Source organism: Polypterus senegalus, chromosome 13 (genome assembly GCF_016835505.1).
Source record: "Polypterus senegalus isolate Bchr_013 chromosome 13, ASM1683550v1, whole genome shotgun sequence".
Lineage (NCBI taxonomy): Eukaryota > Metazoa > Chordata > Cladistia > Polypteriformes > Polypteridae > Polypterus > Polypterus senegalus.
In genome coordinates, this window is record NC_053166.1 from 4,512,755 (window position 1) to 4,528,556 (window position 15,802).

Consider the following 15,802-nt stretch of genomic DNA (forward strand, 5'->3'; position numbering starts at 1 on the left):
GGGTTGGAGACTTGTGATTGGCACAATTCTCCAGATGTTTGGATGCCAGCTGCTGTGGCACTGTATGTCAGAGTGGTGGTCCTTGTCCACCACTGCCAAGGTCACCCAGTGCCTTCAGCCCCAGACCTTCACAGTCCTTACCACCTGGCAGCCAAAAGGCTGAGTCACTCATTTAAAATTAGGTGGCATCTGTCGGGTTTAAGGACAGAGATCCCAGAGTGGGGCCGGGCATGGACAACGACCTGGAGTCCTTTAGGTGAATTCCAGAGGGCACCTGGTAAGAGCAAGAGGTGGCATGCTGGAGTGGGCATCCAAAGATTGTGTAGAAGATGGCAGAAAGGGTGGCTGGGCTGCCACAGGTGGCACACGCTGTCCAGTGGCATTCACGGATTTAAGGGGCAGCAGAATGAGGGAGAATCTTGAAGGCCATGTTATGGTGCCCAACTGAGTGACTGTGTGTATGTGCCATTCAGTTGGCGTTGTGAGGGCAATCATGAAATAAAATAAAAGGGCGAGTGAGTGTGAGATAAGTCAGTGCAGTAATATGCAAATGAGACTGAGAAATGGACCACCAAAGACACGACAGCCCCCCTCTTCTGGGGCTCAGGTTTCAGTTCAAAATGCGCCGTTTGCTTCAGATTGGCGCTGGCGCTTGTCAATCACAACCTACAGCGCCTCCCATTGGTGAGTAAAGAATTAAATGTGTAATGGGGGTCAGGCATTGAGAAGGAGAGGCCTCTCAGGGGGGCTAACAACAAATGCGACAAAGGGGGGCTGTGAACCATGAAGGACTGCCAGTCGGTAATCGATGATGTCGTCGAGAGTCCCCTGGAAGTCGCCACTAACCTCATTTAGGGTGGCACTCTGATGTTTGCAGGAAGAAGAAGAAGAAGATTTGCTTCCTATCAGTTACTTCGGCGGTGGGCTTCCCAACAGGTGCGGAGGTCTGCAGCTTCTCACATTCCAACGGGGGCCGCTGCGCGGTGGGCGCTTCACTGCAAACACCAGAGCACAGACTGGCGGAGCCCACCCGCTCGTTGTCGGCTGCCAGTGAATGGCACTAGAGGGCACTGTGGAGACAGAGACGACTCTGCAGGTGGCGTGTGGCCTGTCCAGTGTCACCTGTGGAAGGCGCTATACACGAAGTGCTCTGAATGGAGGTGACCCTGATGGAGTCACTTGGTTGGCCCTGGTGTCCCTCGAGGCCAGCTTGTTTGGTGACACCAGCTCAGTGGACATGGCAGAGGAATGACAAGGGATGTTAACACTCTCCTAATGGCCACGTTCTGGCCAGCCCCACATGCCACTCCATGCCCCCTCCATTATTTTAAGGTTAGACCTCCCAGATGCCCGCATCCCCCCATAAGAGTCGCACACTTAAAGAAAAAAGGAAACTTTTATTTACACCCTTATGAAATCCACAGCCACCTCAAACATGGACAGTGGACAACGAAGACCAAAAGCAGGACCACTTCTGATGACCTCGAGCAGAGAGTGGATGTCACAGCCTGGCATTGCCCAAAGTGGCAGCGTCGAATGGTGGGCACCACCGGTGGCTTCGCTTTCACAGCAGTCAATGAGGACAAATCAAAACGACCCGAGTCTACAAAACGTAGAAAGAAGACGAGGTGGTGGTGGGGGGGGCATCACGGCGGTCCTCGGTCTGGCCTCCTGATGTCTCGTGGCACGTGATGGTCTGGTCTGGGAGTGCGGGCCGTGTCATGTTGGCACCAAAAGGCCATGCCACACAAGCTGGGCATCTCAAATCACATACAAACCATCTGCGATCAACACACGGTGGGCACGCTGGCCACGAGGGGTGCACCTGGCGGCCCGTCCTTCCTCCTTTGTTCTTCTTTTTCGGTCCAAGGCGCCTCCATTTTGAACGGAAAGGCTCGGCGTGTGCATGCAGAGGTGAAGGGGAACTGCAGTCCGACCTCGGGGTGGGCCGTTGGCAGGGGTGCGGGGGAGGCGAATCCAGGGCCGGAGCGGTCCCGGGTCACGTCAGGTTCATGCATTTACAACGTGGGCAGTCCGACGGGCACGCCTGGCACCTCACACCAGCGACGTGACGGGCTGCATCTTGGCGTTCTCGTCCGCCCAGGGCTGAAGGTTCTGCAGCGCGAAGAGCGACGAGTTGTGGATGCACAGGGGGTCCGGCTGGATGGAGTCGCTCAGGGACTTCTGGAAGGCGTCGTGCTGCAGCTGCATCATCAGCCTGTTGGCCTGCTGCCTCTCGGCCTCGCGCTCCTCCGCCGTCTGCCGCCTGGGGACACAAATGAGGGACAGGGACAGTGAGGGGGGGGGGCTTTCACATCATATCACCCCTGGTCGCTGCTGGAGACCAAAAGCAGAAAGAAAAGAAAATGTCCGGCCGGACCAGCGAGTGGTCACGTGTCACCCATTTCACACTAGAACACTCAATGTGAAAGGCGCTATATACACTCGAGATCGAGTCACAGGAGGCAGACATCGATATGACTGTAAAAGGCGCTGTGTGACCCTGGCACTGCCACTTCACACCCTCATCATCACAACTTTCTGTTTGTCCAAATCAGTAGCGGCCTGCTGAACGTGCATCGTGACAACGGGGACAAGACTGGCATTTAAGGTCACTCCTCAGCATGGGCATCTTGTGCAGCATGGCAAGGGTGGCACACAAAGAACATGAAGGCCATGGACTGTTTGGTCTGCAGTACACCAGCAAGGTGAGCATTTTTATAAGGAGACTCTTTACTGGTTTCAGTGGTGCTCACCCAGTGCCCTTCATGTGTCCTGTGAAGATTTTTAATAGTCATGGAGATATTCTGATGCGTCACCTGCCTGGCCTTCTAGCATGTCACATGATGAGTTCCTTTCATGCCCGCTCAGATTAACCCATGTGCTCCTTTGGCTCAAGTCTGCCTTGTCATGCCAACTTTGCTGCCATGCCTTGCCTCCCAGAAGTGATGGGGAGCAGTGAGAAGCCTGGCGTCACAATTTGGATTTGGGCAGACTGGGCAGTGCCACTTCCATATGCTCTGTGTGGTTGTCTGTTAAGTGAATCCCTGGCATCCCATCCTGGATGTGTACCTGCCTAATGCTAATTGTCTGAGATGAGTGGGTATCAGAACTGTTGGCACAGAGTCTGTGGTGACAATGACAGGAAAGGAGACCATCTGCCAAGCTGAGATGACAACCCCACCCCCCACCACTATGTTAATGGAGACTTTGTGATGATGGCAAAGTTAAGAGGCATCTGAGGTTATGTGAGACCCCTTTAGTTGTACCCAGATAGTTGTGTAAAGGTGACACATGTGCCACACCGGGGCAGCTTATGAGGTCATGTTCTGCAGACTGCACATTATATAGCGCCTTCATATTACACATTATATAGCGCCTTCATATTTCACATTATATAGCGCCTTCATATTACACATTATATAGCACCTTTATATTACACATATAGCACCTTTATATTACATATTATATAGCGCCTTTATACTGCACATTATGTAGTGCCTTCATATTACACATTATATAGCACCTTTATATTACACATTATATAGCGCCTTTATATTACACATTATATAGCACCTTTATATTACACATATAGCACCTTTATACTGCACATTATATAGCGCCTTCATATTACACATTTCATAGATACAGCGCCTTTCCATCGCATTATTTTATGTTGACTAACTGCTGTGCCACCCTACTTTGCTACTGCAGCAGGGACACTTGCAGGAAGTGAGGCGGGCAGGCAGATTTTAATGTATATAGCGCCTTTCTCCTGTGAACCCCACTTTACGCATTTCCAAATTTTTGTAAGCTGACTGTGGCAGGAGATGAAAGGTGCCAACTAAAGGGGCACCACACGCTCATCTTCCTCCTTGAGTGGGTAAAGTGGTTCACTTGGGGTGCCAGTCCAGCGGCTCATGGGCTCAGCCACACCCCCTGAAACCATCAAGGACTCGTCTGGTTCTGCTGAGCTGCTCTCATCACGTGCCATCTCAGAATACTGCCACTCTGTGAACCCCCACGTTGTTCCCTCCTGCCCCTCTGGCCTTGTCATTTGCTGTGCTTGGAGCCCCTCATATGTGCGGGCAGCTCGCTTTGTTTCCTTTCCAGACCTCTTGCCAGTTCCGCTTCAATACTCAACAGAGAGTGGCACAGACCTGGAGCTGCTTGCCAGTCCAGTGCCACCTTTGGGCAGTGATGGCACTAATCTTGAATGACGCATGGGCGGCCTTACTCGGCCTACCCCCATTCACTGCTCACCAGGCTCCCTCCTAACAGCACCTTCAGGTGACCCTTAGTGTCCCAGGTGCCATCATGACCAGGCAATGCAAACGTCAGAAGCCACATGAGGGCAGAGGTGAAGGAGGCACCAGAGTGGGGGGCTACACTGCTGTAATGGTATCCTCAGGGTTCTTGGCACAAAGTCACCGGGGCAGCCGCCGCTCGCTCAGAGCCCTCAGTACCACCGAGAGGGGAGCTGGCGTTCGGCGGGTCGAGGGGCCGACTTAAGAATACGTCTGTCGGGGGTCAAAGTGCATTCACTGACGCGTTGTGGAGCACCAGGACCCCCCGGGTGGTCTGCTCATTGCCTTCTGCGCCCCTCGACACGAGGTTTGCCCCAAATGCCGCCTCATTATGTGCGGGGGTCGGCCTGTCAGTGAGTGACATCGGTGACAGATGACTCTGTTCTGTCATCTTCATTTGTTTCTTTTGGTGTTCATTTATTGTTTTATTTTTGTTTCTTTGGCATTTCTTCGTTTTTATCGGTTTGTACTGCATTTGTGCCTCATTGGTGCCCCGTAAACAAACCCACCTGCCCGGCCCAATGGACCCCATTGGGTCTTCATTCATCACAGGTAGGTGACAAAGTCACACCAGTGAAAGAGAAAATTGTGACCGACAGAGGCCATCAATGGAGACTGAATGAAATCAGAAGGGTGGGCACAAGTTTGTGACAACTGTGGGTGTTATGAGGATGTCACACCCCACGGCTCCCTGTCACAGCCCTCCATAGTCCTACCGCCCCGAAATGCCATCCATGCCATGTCTTTAACTGATGGCAAGTGACTCTCGGGATTCCCTGGGGTGGGCTTCACGCTGAGGCGGCCTGGTCACCACCTGCACATGCGCAGACGTCCCCAGGCAGACCTGAAAATGTCACAGATTGCAGAGTGGTGGGCTGTGGTGGTCCACATAGATGGTCCCCCTTGGTGATTTTGGCGTGCAGACCCTCAGTCAGTTCATTGAGCAGGCTTGTTGGTCATAAAGGTCACGGGCACCTTGGTACACACTCTTACAATTAATTAAGTGTAGCCCCTCCAAAAACTTTGCTGCCCTGGGTGACTATAGTCTATAGTTTGCCTGTGTGGCACAGGAGGCCTGCTGATGACATTGGGGGCCCCTTACTGCCATCTCAGTCTGGGAGGGGGTCTTTGCACGTGAGTTTGGCTTCTTGAGAAGATTCGTAAAACCTTTAATGTCCTGTAGGCTCCCTAGGAGGACACTGGCATCTGTCACCAGGTATGTGTGGTGGCTATTTTTGGAGTCAGGTGGGCATCTAAATACATCGAGGACCTTTCTGGACCACCATGTGGATGCTTCATTATGGAGCCCAAATTGGCCTACTGATGATGTCACCCCAAAGAAGCACAGTAGGCTCAAATTGGCACCGTCATTGTTAAAATGCGGGCAGCTCTCTTGGATGGCTTTGGGGACTCTGTGCTGTTATTTGATAATCACGCTGACCCCGGTGTCTCACGGATGCCCGCTGGCCTTGGCTGCTTGGGTGTCTTTAGCAGCAGGTGACACACCTTTGTCACCGGGCGCTGGGCTCGATACCGTTATGTTTGATGAAGTCCGCCGGTTATCTTGTAATGAGAAAATCCGGTGTGCGCACGTTTATAGAGACCACGTGCACATCCGGGTAACCCCCCAAGGCCGCCCCTGCGAGCGACTGACCGACCGACCGACCGACCAGGAAGGTCTTCGTTATGCGACATTAAGGGACAAGTTGAAAGTTCGGCTTTGTCACTCCGTCCAAGCGTCACATCGCGGACGGTCGATGACAAAAAAAAAAGGAAATGAAAGTGACAATCCTAAAGGACATCAAGGCGTAACAAGGGACAACAGTGGCGGGCAGCGAAGACACGAAACTGGCGTGAAAGCAACTCACGGAGGACTTGGCAAAAGACCCCCCACGACTTGAGGGGCACGACCTGATCGGTGGGCACGTCTGCGTGCCGCAAAAGGCACCGGGGGGTACTGCGGTGGTCTTTAAGGTGACCCTCGTCGTTTTCTTTTTTAATTTCACTCTCTGCTATTAAGGAAAGAGGAAGACAAATCAAGAGTGGCAGACACGTCTGTGGAGCGGTGGGCAAAGCAGAACCAAAGTGAAACACGACCAACTTCCAAACTTCTTCTTCACGGCGACAAGCCAGCGGCCACCATGAGAATCACGACGCAAACGCCCCCGTTATGTTTAATGATGAAGGACATGGGCGTTGGTTTGCTTTGATGAATGCAAATCGGGGTCTCGGGTTCAAAAGTGACACTGAACCATCGGGCGCCTTTTAGGAGTCGCGTTTCAAGTCACGTTTAGTGCGACAAAAGCAGCGCAGTGCGCTCGAAAACGACAATCGGTGTAACGAGCGGCGACACAAGCAAAACGATTCCAAGGCGCGAAGATACAAATCGGGAGAAACGAGGAACGTCACGAGTGCGGGGTCCGGTGTGCGTTGTGACAGCCCCGCCATTTATTGAAATATCTGAACCGGAAAAACGAACAAAGGCTGAAAGACAAAGAATGGCGCGGACCCCCGTTTGGTTGGAGCCTTTGGTGCGCAGACAGATGTCCCGTCGCTCGCGTGTGTGTAAAACGTATTGTTCTTTTGTGGACATTCGTTGTGTTCTGCGTCTTTTGTCGTTTGAGGCAGGGTGGCGCAGTGGTGAGCGAGCGGGTCGTCCACCTCAGAGAACTCCTAACACTAACGGCGTTTGTACTTCTGCAGAGCGTTTATAAAATAAAACGACAACAACCTTGGGGACAGGACACTTCCTTCCCTGATGTGGCTTGTCACGTTTGCAAGTGCTGACCGATTGTTCTGTGAACTCCGGCAGGTGAAGAACGGACAGCAAAGACCACCAAACGACTCGACTTTGCGCAAAAAAAAAAAAAAAAAGACAAATTCCTGCACACCCACGAGACCTCTGTGTCGTTGGCTGATTTAGAAAGGGGACTTTAGTGACTTGTGACACCTTCCTTTGTGACGATGGCGTGTCATCTGTGCAGATGGCAGGCAGCTTTGATAACAGCGCACGTTGCCCATTAGAATTTCAAAACGTACCTCCATCATTGTTTTCCTTCGGATTTCTGCCATTCGTTTTAAAGGTGGCATCTGGTGGTCTTCATTTACTTCAGTCAGTCAGTGCCGCTCTGAGACCTTCGAGTCGATCTGCGGATCACGCAGGGGGTTTTGTGTTGGTGGAACCCCCAAAACGTCTGTAAGCCCGCAGGGGCCTCCGCCACCGCCTGTGGGGCATCCATCAGCATCAGGTGGGCGCACAGGCCGCATGGCCACAAAAGTCCCCGCTGGTCACCTGGCCATTCCAGGCTGAGATCAAATCTCAAAAGGCAGAGACGGGGGGTTGGGGGTTACACACACAGCGACAGTGCCAGGTGTGCCTGCCATGGCATGAAAAACAATTTTAGTGGCATGCACTGCATTCATTGTGTTATTATTCATCATCATCATCGTCATCATTCTGTCTTTATCCAAGGTGACTAACAACATTTGACATACAATCGGCTTCTTTTCTTTTGTTCGCTTTTTAAATCCGCCTATAGCTGGGGGTCCCTGTTTTCATGATTTCACTCCTGCGCCGTGGGGGTCTCTCTTGTTGATCGCTCCGATGGTCCAAGTGCCCTGAAAGCGACATGCAGACCTGCGACTTGCGAGTTGATTCAAACGGCGTCTCCGGCTGAGTTGCGCTCTTCTCCGGACAGTCGCTATTGTCGCTAGCGGTACTGAGGACTGAGTCACCTTCGGACTTTAAAGGGTGCGACGGATGACGTAGCGAGTTGGATCAGTTAACTCAAAAGACCCCTCTGGAGCTAATTTATAACATTCGTTTACATTCTAGATTGATATTGCAACACCTTCCTGTTATCCATCCATCCATCCATTAGCCAGCCCGCTACATCCTAACTACAGGGTCACGGGGGTCTGCTGGAGCCAACACAGGGCGCAAGGCAGGAAACAAACCCCGGGCAGGGCGCGCACACCCACCCATACACCCAGCACAATTTAGGATCGCCAACCCACCTAACCTGCATGTCTTTGGACTGTGGGAGGAAACCCACGCAGAGGACCCGGGAAGCGAACCCAGACGGGTCTCCTTACTGCGAGGCAGCAGCGCTACACACTGCGCCACCCCTTCCTATTATGATTATTATTATTATTATTATGATTATTATGATTATTATATTCTCCAAATAGGAGTGTCAGTGTTGTTGTTTTTTTTTTGTTTGTTTTTTTTTATGGTCACCTCTTTCTCTGTATGACACAATCACAGGCGAAAGTCCAAATTAAGACCAAGTCAACGAACGGGTCCTCGGGTGTGGCGTCCCGTCCCAAACCGCAGATCTAAATATTTTCAGTTTCTTTGCGGACCCTTCAATTCGTCTTTTTGAAAAACACAATTCCGAAGAACGCGCTGGGCGACGGGGTGAGCTGAACGAAATGTCCGAGGGGCAAAGCTGCGGGAAAGGCGACAAAGAGAAGCCCAACATGGAGGGCGGCCTGAGCTGGAGGGGTGACAGCCAGAGAATGTCAAGGACAGAGAAGGCGACATTAAGCGCGCGGTCATCCGGCTGCGTTGGTTTGGCCGCGTAATAAGAAACGTGAGAACAAACTCTGCGCCCACCGGAAGTGAAAATGAGAAGATGGAGACTTGGGGTCGCGGAGCAGAAGGGGTTACCTGGCAAGGGGGCAGTAACGAAGTTTGAAGAGGAAGCTGCAATGCCAGGCCCATTTTAGTGACACTGGATCGACGGGTCTTCGTTTAATGGTCGGCGCGTTAAGCACGCGTTCTAGTTTTAAAAATATGAAGATACGTTCAAATGGCGGCCTGGCGCGTTGTTGCGCTTTATTTATTTATTAAATAAAATGTAAAGTCTGCCAATATCACTCGTCGTGTTTAAATTGGGTGTCCAGACCAGCATTGGGTAAGAAGAGACGGCACGTCATTGAAGGCCATCACGGTGTTAATGTCTGGCACGAGCCGAGATGTGTGGCGTCTTCTTCACTGTGCGTACAAACTGCTGAGATGAGCAGGGGGTCCTGTCTGAAATAGGGAGCCCCCATGTTTGGTTCTCAAAGCAGCCGTTCACAAGAAGGTTCTGGAAGACCCCGGCAGGTTCCATGACAAGTGGGGTGACACGTGCCAGCGGGTTCCTGGTTTTGGGGGGATCTGGCGGCAAACAATACTTGGAGTTTTCTCTTTTGGGGAGCCGATCAGACATCGAAGGAGACCCCGCACAATGGGGAGGACCCTCACGACAAAACGCGCCACTCGACGGCTCCAGTGGGTGACATTTTCGACATCGGAAGCCGCCAGCAGTTTAAACATAAAGAATACAAAACGTCACCGAATTCACGGCCCGACTGTCGCCTTTCTTGTTTGTTCACAAATTCGTTCTTTTGTTCTGAGAATCCGGAAAAGAAGAAAATCGTCACTGAGGCGCATAGATGGGATCGAAAATGACGAGGAGGGCGACAGGGCGACACGATTAGGAATAAAAGGAAGGCAGCCGGAGGGACGGACAGTTCACGTGATGGCGAAGCAAATCAAACGAAATCAAAGAAACAAACCAAACCGAAAGCCGCCGGCAGCAGAGAGACGAGATTCGCGTTGCCGCCGCTCCGTTCGGTTCGGTTGACGTTTTCCCGAATACATCAGCGCGTTTCGCTCGTGTCGTCGCTCGGCTTTGTCTTGGTTCGTGTAACCCATGCAGGTGGGCACACCTGTGGTGCCCTGCCACTCTTTCTTTTGTTAATCGTCGTTTTCAGTTCGTGCCATCCTTTATTACTCCGTTAAAAACGGCAGGATGCCTCGTTCGCTTATTTGGTGTACAAAAAAAAACATCCGGAGAGGCAGCGACCCCCTGCGCCGGCTTTCGGGGTCTGTGGACTAATAGACGCCCCTCAAAAGTCCGAGGAAGAGCAGCTGGCCGATCTCAGCGCATTCATCGCCTCGGGTCACCTGTGCGAGTGCATTACATGCCGCCATCTGTCACAGGTGAGCCCGGGTCGCCGCTGTGCCACTCACATCTGTCCTCCTCGCCCGAGGACACAACGACGCTGCCACCCCCAAATCATAGAACAACAAGTGCAGACCACCAGCACGTGACATGTCACCGCGAGACCCTTCCAGGAGAATTCTGCTCGTTTTCCTCTCCTCGAGGATCGGTGACTGCACCGGGGGGTCCACTCGGGCTTAGGCGCCCACCTGCATGCCACTTGGATTCCCACATAAATCATCCCGTGTTCACTCATTCAAAACTCCGGGGGTCCTTAAAGGCAGACCCCCTCACGGCTGCGGTGACATCAGTGACCAGCAGTGAGGACTCGAGGGCCACTTGAAGTCAGTCCGGGGGGGGGCTTTATGAGTCCGATTGAGTCTTGTCGTTTGGATTGGCGGGCACTCGGCTGGCACTTGTCGTGCATTCTAAGCAAAGAGCCCAGCGGGTCCCTGATGTGACCGCCGAGCGCAGGATCTCATGGAGGATTCTAGAATGGCCCCCTTTGACTCCATTTGTCTTTATTCGTTTATTATGTCATTGATTCATTTGTCGTAGTTTTACTCTGCTGGCCGAGCTCGATTTGTTCGAACCTTTTTCTTTTCTTTTCTTTTCTTTTCTTTTCTTTTCTTTTCTTTTGTAAAACTCGAGTCATGTGTATGGAGTGTCATTTGATTTGAATCAATGCAATACATTTTTAAAAAGAAAGTGTCCTAATGGCGGGGAGATGTGGCCCTCAGGGTCTCCCGTCTGCTGCTCTGCCACATGTCCACCAAGAGATGGGCAGCAGAAAGGGTGCCCAGAACTGGTGACCCCTGAGCTGAGAAGGAGTGACTTCGTGGTCGCCGCTCCTGTCATGAAGGACCCCATCGAGCACGTTCTGTGGTCTGACCCCTCGCTTAATAATACACGGGTTAGAAACTGGAGGAGCAAACACAAGCCAGCCTGATGTTTGTTTCTAATGCCAGCCAATGACACGATCTGTATGTGAAGGACCTGAAGGGCACAAAAAAAAAACCCTGCCATGCCCAAGTGGTCCTGAGGACCCGGCACGCTCTGAGGAAGACACACGTGACAAGGGATGATGTCCCCTCTCGTCCTGCAGTCCCCACTTCTTCTGTCCGCCCCTCTCCCTCCTTTGAAACTGCCAAACTGAACTGACCCCTCGGACCACCGACTGCATGGGCGACGTGTGTGAACCCATCATAGCGTACCCTTACATGGTGCCAAGAACCCACACACCCCTTCAGTTCTGCACGGTGCCAGCCCACGAGGACGTCATTCACCCACCTCCACTTGGTCCTCCTGTTCTGGAACCACGTCTTCACTTGGGCGTCCGTCATCTTCAGGGACTTGGCGAGCGCCGCCCTCTCGGCCGAGGCCAGGTACTTCTGCCGGTGGAAGCGCTTCTCCAGCTCGCAGATCTGCACGCGAGAAAAGGACGTGCGCGGCTTCTTCCTTTTAGGGGGGGTCCGGTTCTGGTAGGGGTGGCCGATCCTCCGGGACACCGTAAAAGGTGTGAGGGCTGCTGCATCCACAGAAAAGAAAACGAGTTGGTGTGAGTGATGAGGAAACGTCTACAACGTCTACGTCCGACTGTCATGGCGGGTCGGGAGGCCCTACGTGCGTGCGCGGTGCGCGGAGTTCAGCTCAGGCGGACCCTAAAACAAGAAACGCCACAACGAATTACCAGGAGCGACAGCCACACTTTGTGACATGTCCTCATAGGAACGAGCCGAGTCAGCGGACGAGGGGGCGCCGCATTTGGGGGTTTGTTAAAAAAAAAAAACACACAAAAATAAACCAGAAATAATAATAAAAATAAAAAATACTCAAGAAAAAGTGCAAAGGACGCAACATAATAATAATAATAATAATAATAATAATAATAATAATAATAATAATAATAATAATAATAATAATAAATACATACAAGTATCAATAACACGGCTTCGTAAATACGCGCCTCGCGCTGTCATTTGTTGGTCTCCGCGTCCAGTGGCTTATTGCATGACAAACGGACATTCCGATTGAATTTTTATGTTTTCGTTTTTATTTTAGGGAAAAGCAAACGAGAAATTAAAAACAAACAAAAGTAAAAAAAAAACAATGAAACTCCTATTTGGAGAATACAATAATAATAATAATAATAATAATAATAATAATAATAATACACAAAGTTAAAAAGAGTCAAAATAATTTGGCTGATGTAAATCGCGTAATTCATCTCTAGGTCAGTAGATTAGCATTTGCAAGGCTTCAGCTGCCCAGACATATTTTAAAACAATAAAAATCAAACGAACGGAATTGCGCTTTGTCATTCCACTCAAAAACGGCTGGAAAAAAATGCAACATTATTTAAACTGCACAGCTGCAAAATTCCTGCTATGATATTCCTAAGATGAGTCGCTTATCATTTTAAAAATATTACCGTCATCATTGAAACTGTGACAACTATTAATAAATGCCTGGATCAGTCCTCTCGTTTGTCAAACTTCTATTATATTATTATTATTATTATTTTTATTTTATTATTATTATTAAATACTTCGTTTAAATGAAAACGGGACTCTTCCAAAGTCAGAAAGTATTTAAATGACAGGCCTGAAAATACAACTGGTATTGAATAACAAGAGCAGCATCGATAATAATTATAATAATAATAGTTATAAACACAAGCTTAAAATAATAATAATAATAATAATAGTTATAAACACAAGCTTAAAATAATAATAATAATAATAGTTATAAACACAAGCTTAAAATAATAATAATAATAATAGTTGTAAACACAAGCATAATAATAATCATCATAATAATAATAATCATCATAATAATAGTAATAATCATAATAATAGTAATAATAAATAAACAACCACCTCTGAAAGTCATCTTTCTGACTTTTCTTTCATTTTTTCCTTCTCTTTTCTGTTTTTATGCGGCGCTCTTCACGTGTAGATTTTGCAGATCCCTAAACACAGAATGGACGTCCGTATCGACGCGAGTTTCTTTAAGCTCACGATGTTCACACGAGCCCTTCTTCCTCTTTTCCTCACCCTCCTCATCAATAAACGATATTTTCCGTTTTTAATTTTTTTTCGACTGGCACTCTCGGATATGGAGGTCTTTGCGCTTCATGTTTTTCCTGGTCGTGACTGCAGTGACTTTTAAAACGAATTCTCGAGAAAGATTGAAAAGATATTCTGTCTGTCTGTCTGTCTGTCTGTCTGTCTGCCTGCCTGTCTGTCTTTTCTATTTTTTCTTTCTTTGGTATTGGAGGGATTCACAAAATTAGGCGCCTTTTCACCACCCACGTCCTAAACCCACCCAAGTCATTCGATATTTTTCTTTCTTTTTTTTTTATCATTTAACGTGCATTTTCGTTTAAAAGCCTTCACCTCAGCAGCACGTCAAACACTCCCCGGTTATTAAAGGCGCTTCGGTGAGACCCTCCAAGGCTCAAACGGAACGAAAGAGGCCAATGGCCCCGCGTGCCAGGAGGCCGAACTGATGGACACTCGTTGCGATGCTTTTGCTGTTTCGATGCCGATTTTCCAGGATGGCGCCGGTCCTCTTTTCGACGTGGGGATGTGAGCCTGGAAGATGGCCGGTACCGGGACCGAGCCCTAATTATGTACACCAGGCAGCCAAGCGAGAGGAAGCAGCGGATTTTTTTTTTTTCTCGGTTAAGCAGCGCACGACACGGCCGTTCAGGCCCGCTGGTCCGGTCGGGTCGTAGAGGCCGAAGGGCTCAGAGCCCGCCGCGGCCTGAGACCACCAAGCTATTCCACCACCCCCGGCTTTTTCCCATGTAAATGGCCTCCCATCTTGCTCCGGAGGTCACCGATCTCCTGCCCCGGCCGGCCGTTTCACTCGTCATGGCGTGTCGACACTGAAGCCCTGAAGCGGCTTTACAACCCCTCGGCCTCGCGCAGTTGTTGCCCGCCAGTTTCTCGAATGGAAGGTGGGCTCTGTGTTGGCAGAAGGCAGGGCAGCGCCGTCCTGTCACTCGCCTGCCTGCAGGTGATGGCCGCCATGCCACTTGACACGAGGGTTTCAACTTTCAAAGTGAGCACCCGAGTTTGCTGAGCTCGGGAGGCCGGCAGCCTGCACACCTACCCGTGAATCGGTCCTTAGCGAAGCGACGAGTGCTCTCCATCCAGGGAAAGTTGAGGCTGCCAAAGCCGGGCACGGTGGGCATGGCGCTGGTGATCGGCGGGGGCACGGCTCCGGGCATGGGCCTGTGCGCTGGCACCCGAATGACCCCAGCGGGGGCCAGGCTCAGGTTGACACTATAGGATCCCGAGTCCTCGAAAGTTGCCCCGATGCCAGGGAAGGGGCCTGGCAAGGAGCTGAAGGAGGCGGTGGTCGTGGTCACACTGGTGCTCCCTGCGTGGTAGCTGCCGGGACTGCCGTCCGAGCCCCTGGTGCTAGAAGGCTGCGAGGAGCTGTCGGGCTCGGAGCCGCTGAGTATCTGGTCGATCCCGAAGCTGATGGGCTCGTGTTGAGCTTGGGGTGCCTGGGCAGCGCTGCTGGGTGTCTGATCCATCCCTGCAGATCCAAGGGGGTTCCCCTCCAAAAAAAAAACCCGAAACAGAAAAGAAAAAGAAAAGTGGAGTGGCGGGTGTCGCCGGCCGGCCCTCTCCGCTGTCACGCTGCCCAGGGGCCAGTCAGCACTGAGGAGCCATCTGCGTGCGGCTGTAGGGAGGCATCGGCGGTGAAAGTTTGCCAAGCGCAGCCCGGGACTGGACGGCTGCAGGACTCCATCTCTTTGAGGCTCCGCACTTTTGTTCGCAGCTCATTTTCTGGAGGCGCGCGCACCTATTGGCCAGCACGTGGCAGCCGCTGCCGAGCCATTGGACCGGAGTTTAACAATGACTGGCGAAACCAAATAAGAGCTTAGGGAGCATTTCAAAGTGACATCATTTGGGGGAAAACGTGCAATAGGTCAAATTCATTAACGGAAAGGGCAGCACGCTAAGAACGGCACGGTGCTCGGTGCAAGTTATTGCGGGCATCAATTATCGCCGTTGCAAATGACGCTGTAAACGCCTCGGCCCTAATTCGGCTCGTTAATGTGCCGTTTCGTTGCGTTGATTAAACGGAGCCAATTAGCCCGACGGAACGGATTCACGTCCAGATTCACCGCCGTGCAGTTTGTCTTGGCTATAATGCCAACCTCCCCCCCACCCTCCTTGCCCGAAACGCAGGCAACCGGGCGACCCCGCCATAAAAGAAGCGCGCGGCTGGCGTTGTCGTTAATCTGACACATTCGCGGTTTAAGAAAATTTGTGCCGAGCTGCTGACATTTGTCTTCTCCCGTAGCATCGGCGCCGCAGATAAATGAGCACCGACCGGCGGCCTCCACGAAACTCTTCACCTTATCGATCTTGGGGAGAAAAAAAAAAAAACACAACGAAACCTGTCGGCTTCAGAAGTGATGCCAACCGCGTGGGCCATCGGTCTGCCAGCTGGGACCCGGGCGCGTCAGGGCAAAGGCGG

The 15,802-nt window shown here is 51.1% G+C and overlaps 1 protein-coding gene across 2 annotated transcripts; it reads right to left on the minus strand.

Annotated features, from left to right (window-relative positions):
* Nucleotides 1-1,377: 1,377 nt before the first annotated feature.
* Nucleotides 1,378-14,881, minus strand: tlx3b (T cell leukemia homeobox 3b). 2 transcript variants are annotated; one of them, XM_039775758.1, is made up of 3 exons: nt 14,420-14,881; nt 11,591-11,825; nt 1,378-2,266 (listed from the first exon to the last, which is right to left on the minus strand). In XM_039775758.1, exons 1-3 carry the CDS (start codon nt 14,847-14,849, stop codon nt 2,056-2,058), a joined length of 876 nt encoding a protein of 291 aa, XP_039631692.1. In that variant the 5' UTR covers nt 14,850-14,881; the 3' UTR covers nt 1,378-2,055. The 2 variants fall into 2 exon arrangements, with proteins under 2 accessions (XP_039631692.1, XP_039631691.1); XM_039775757.1 differs by having other exon boundaries at nt 11,591-11,828.
* Between the last annotated feature and the right edge of the window lie 921 nt (nt 14,882-15,802).

What these genes read in the sequence shown, in the direction of transcription:
- tlx3b (XM_039775757.1), bottom strand. Translation starts at nt 14,849, where the DNA reads ATGGATCAGACACCCAGCAGCGCTGCCCAGGCACCCCAAGCTCAACAC. An exon ending in CGCTAAGGACCGATTCACGG is followed by an intron (nt 11,829 to 14,419) that starts GTAGGTGTGCAG and finishes CTGTGGATGCAG; the next exon opens with CAGCCCTCACACCTTTTACG. An exon ending in AACAGGAGGACCAAGTGGAG is followed by an intron (nt 2,267 to 11,590) that starts GTGGGTGAATGA and finishes TTGTGTCCCCAG; the next exon opens with GCGGCAGACGGCGGAGGAGC.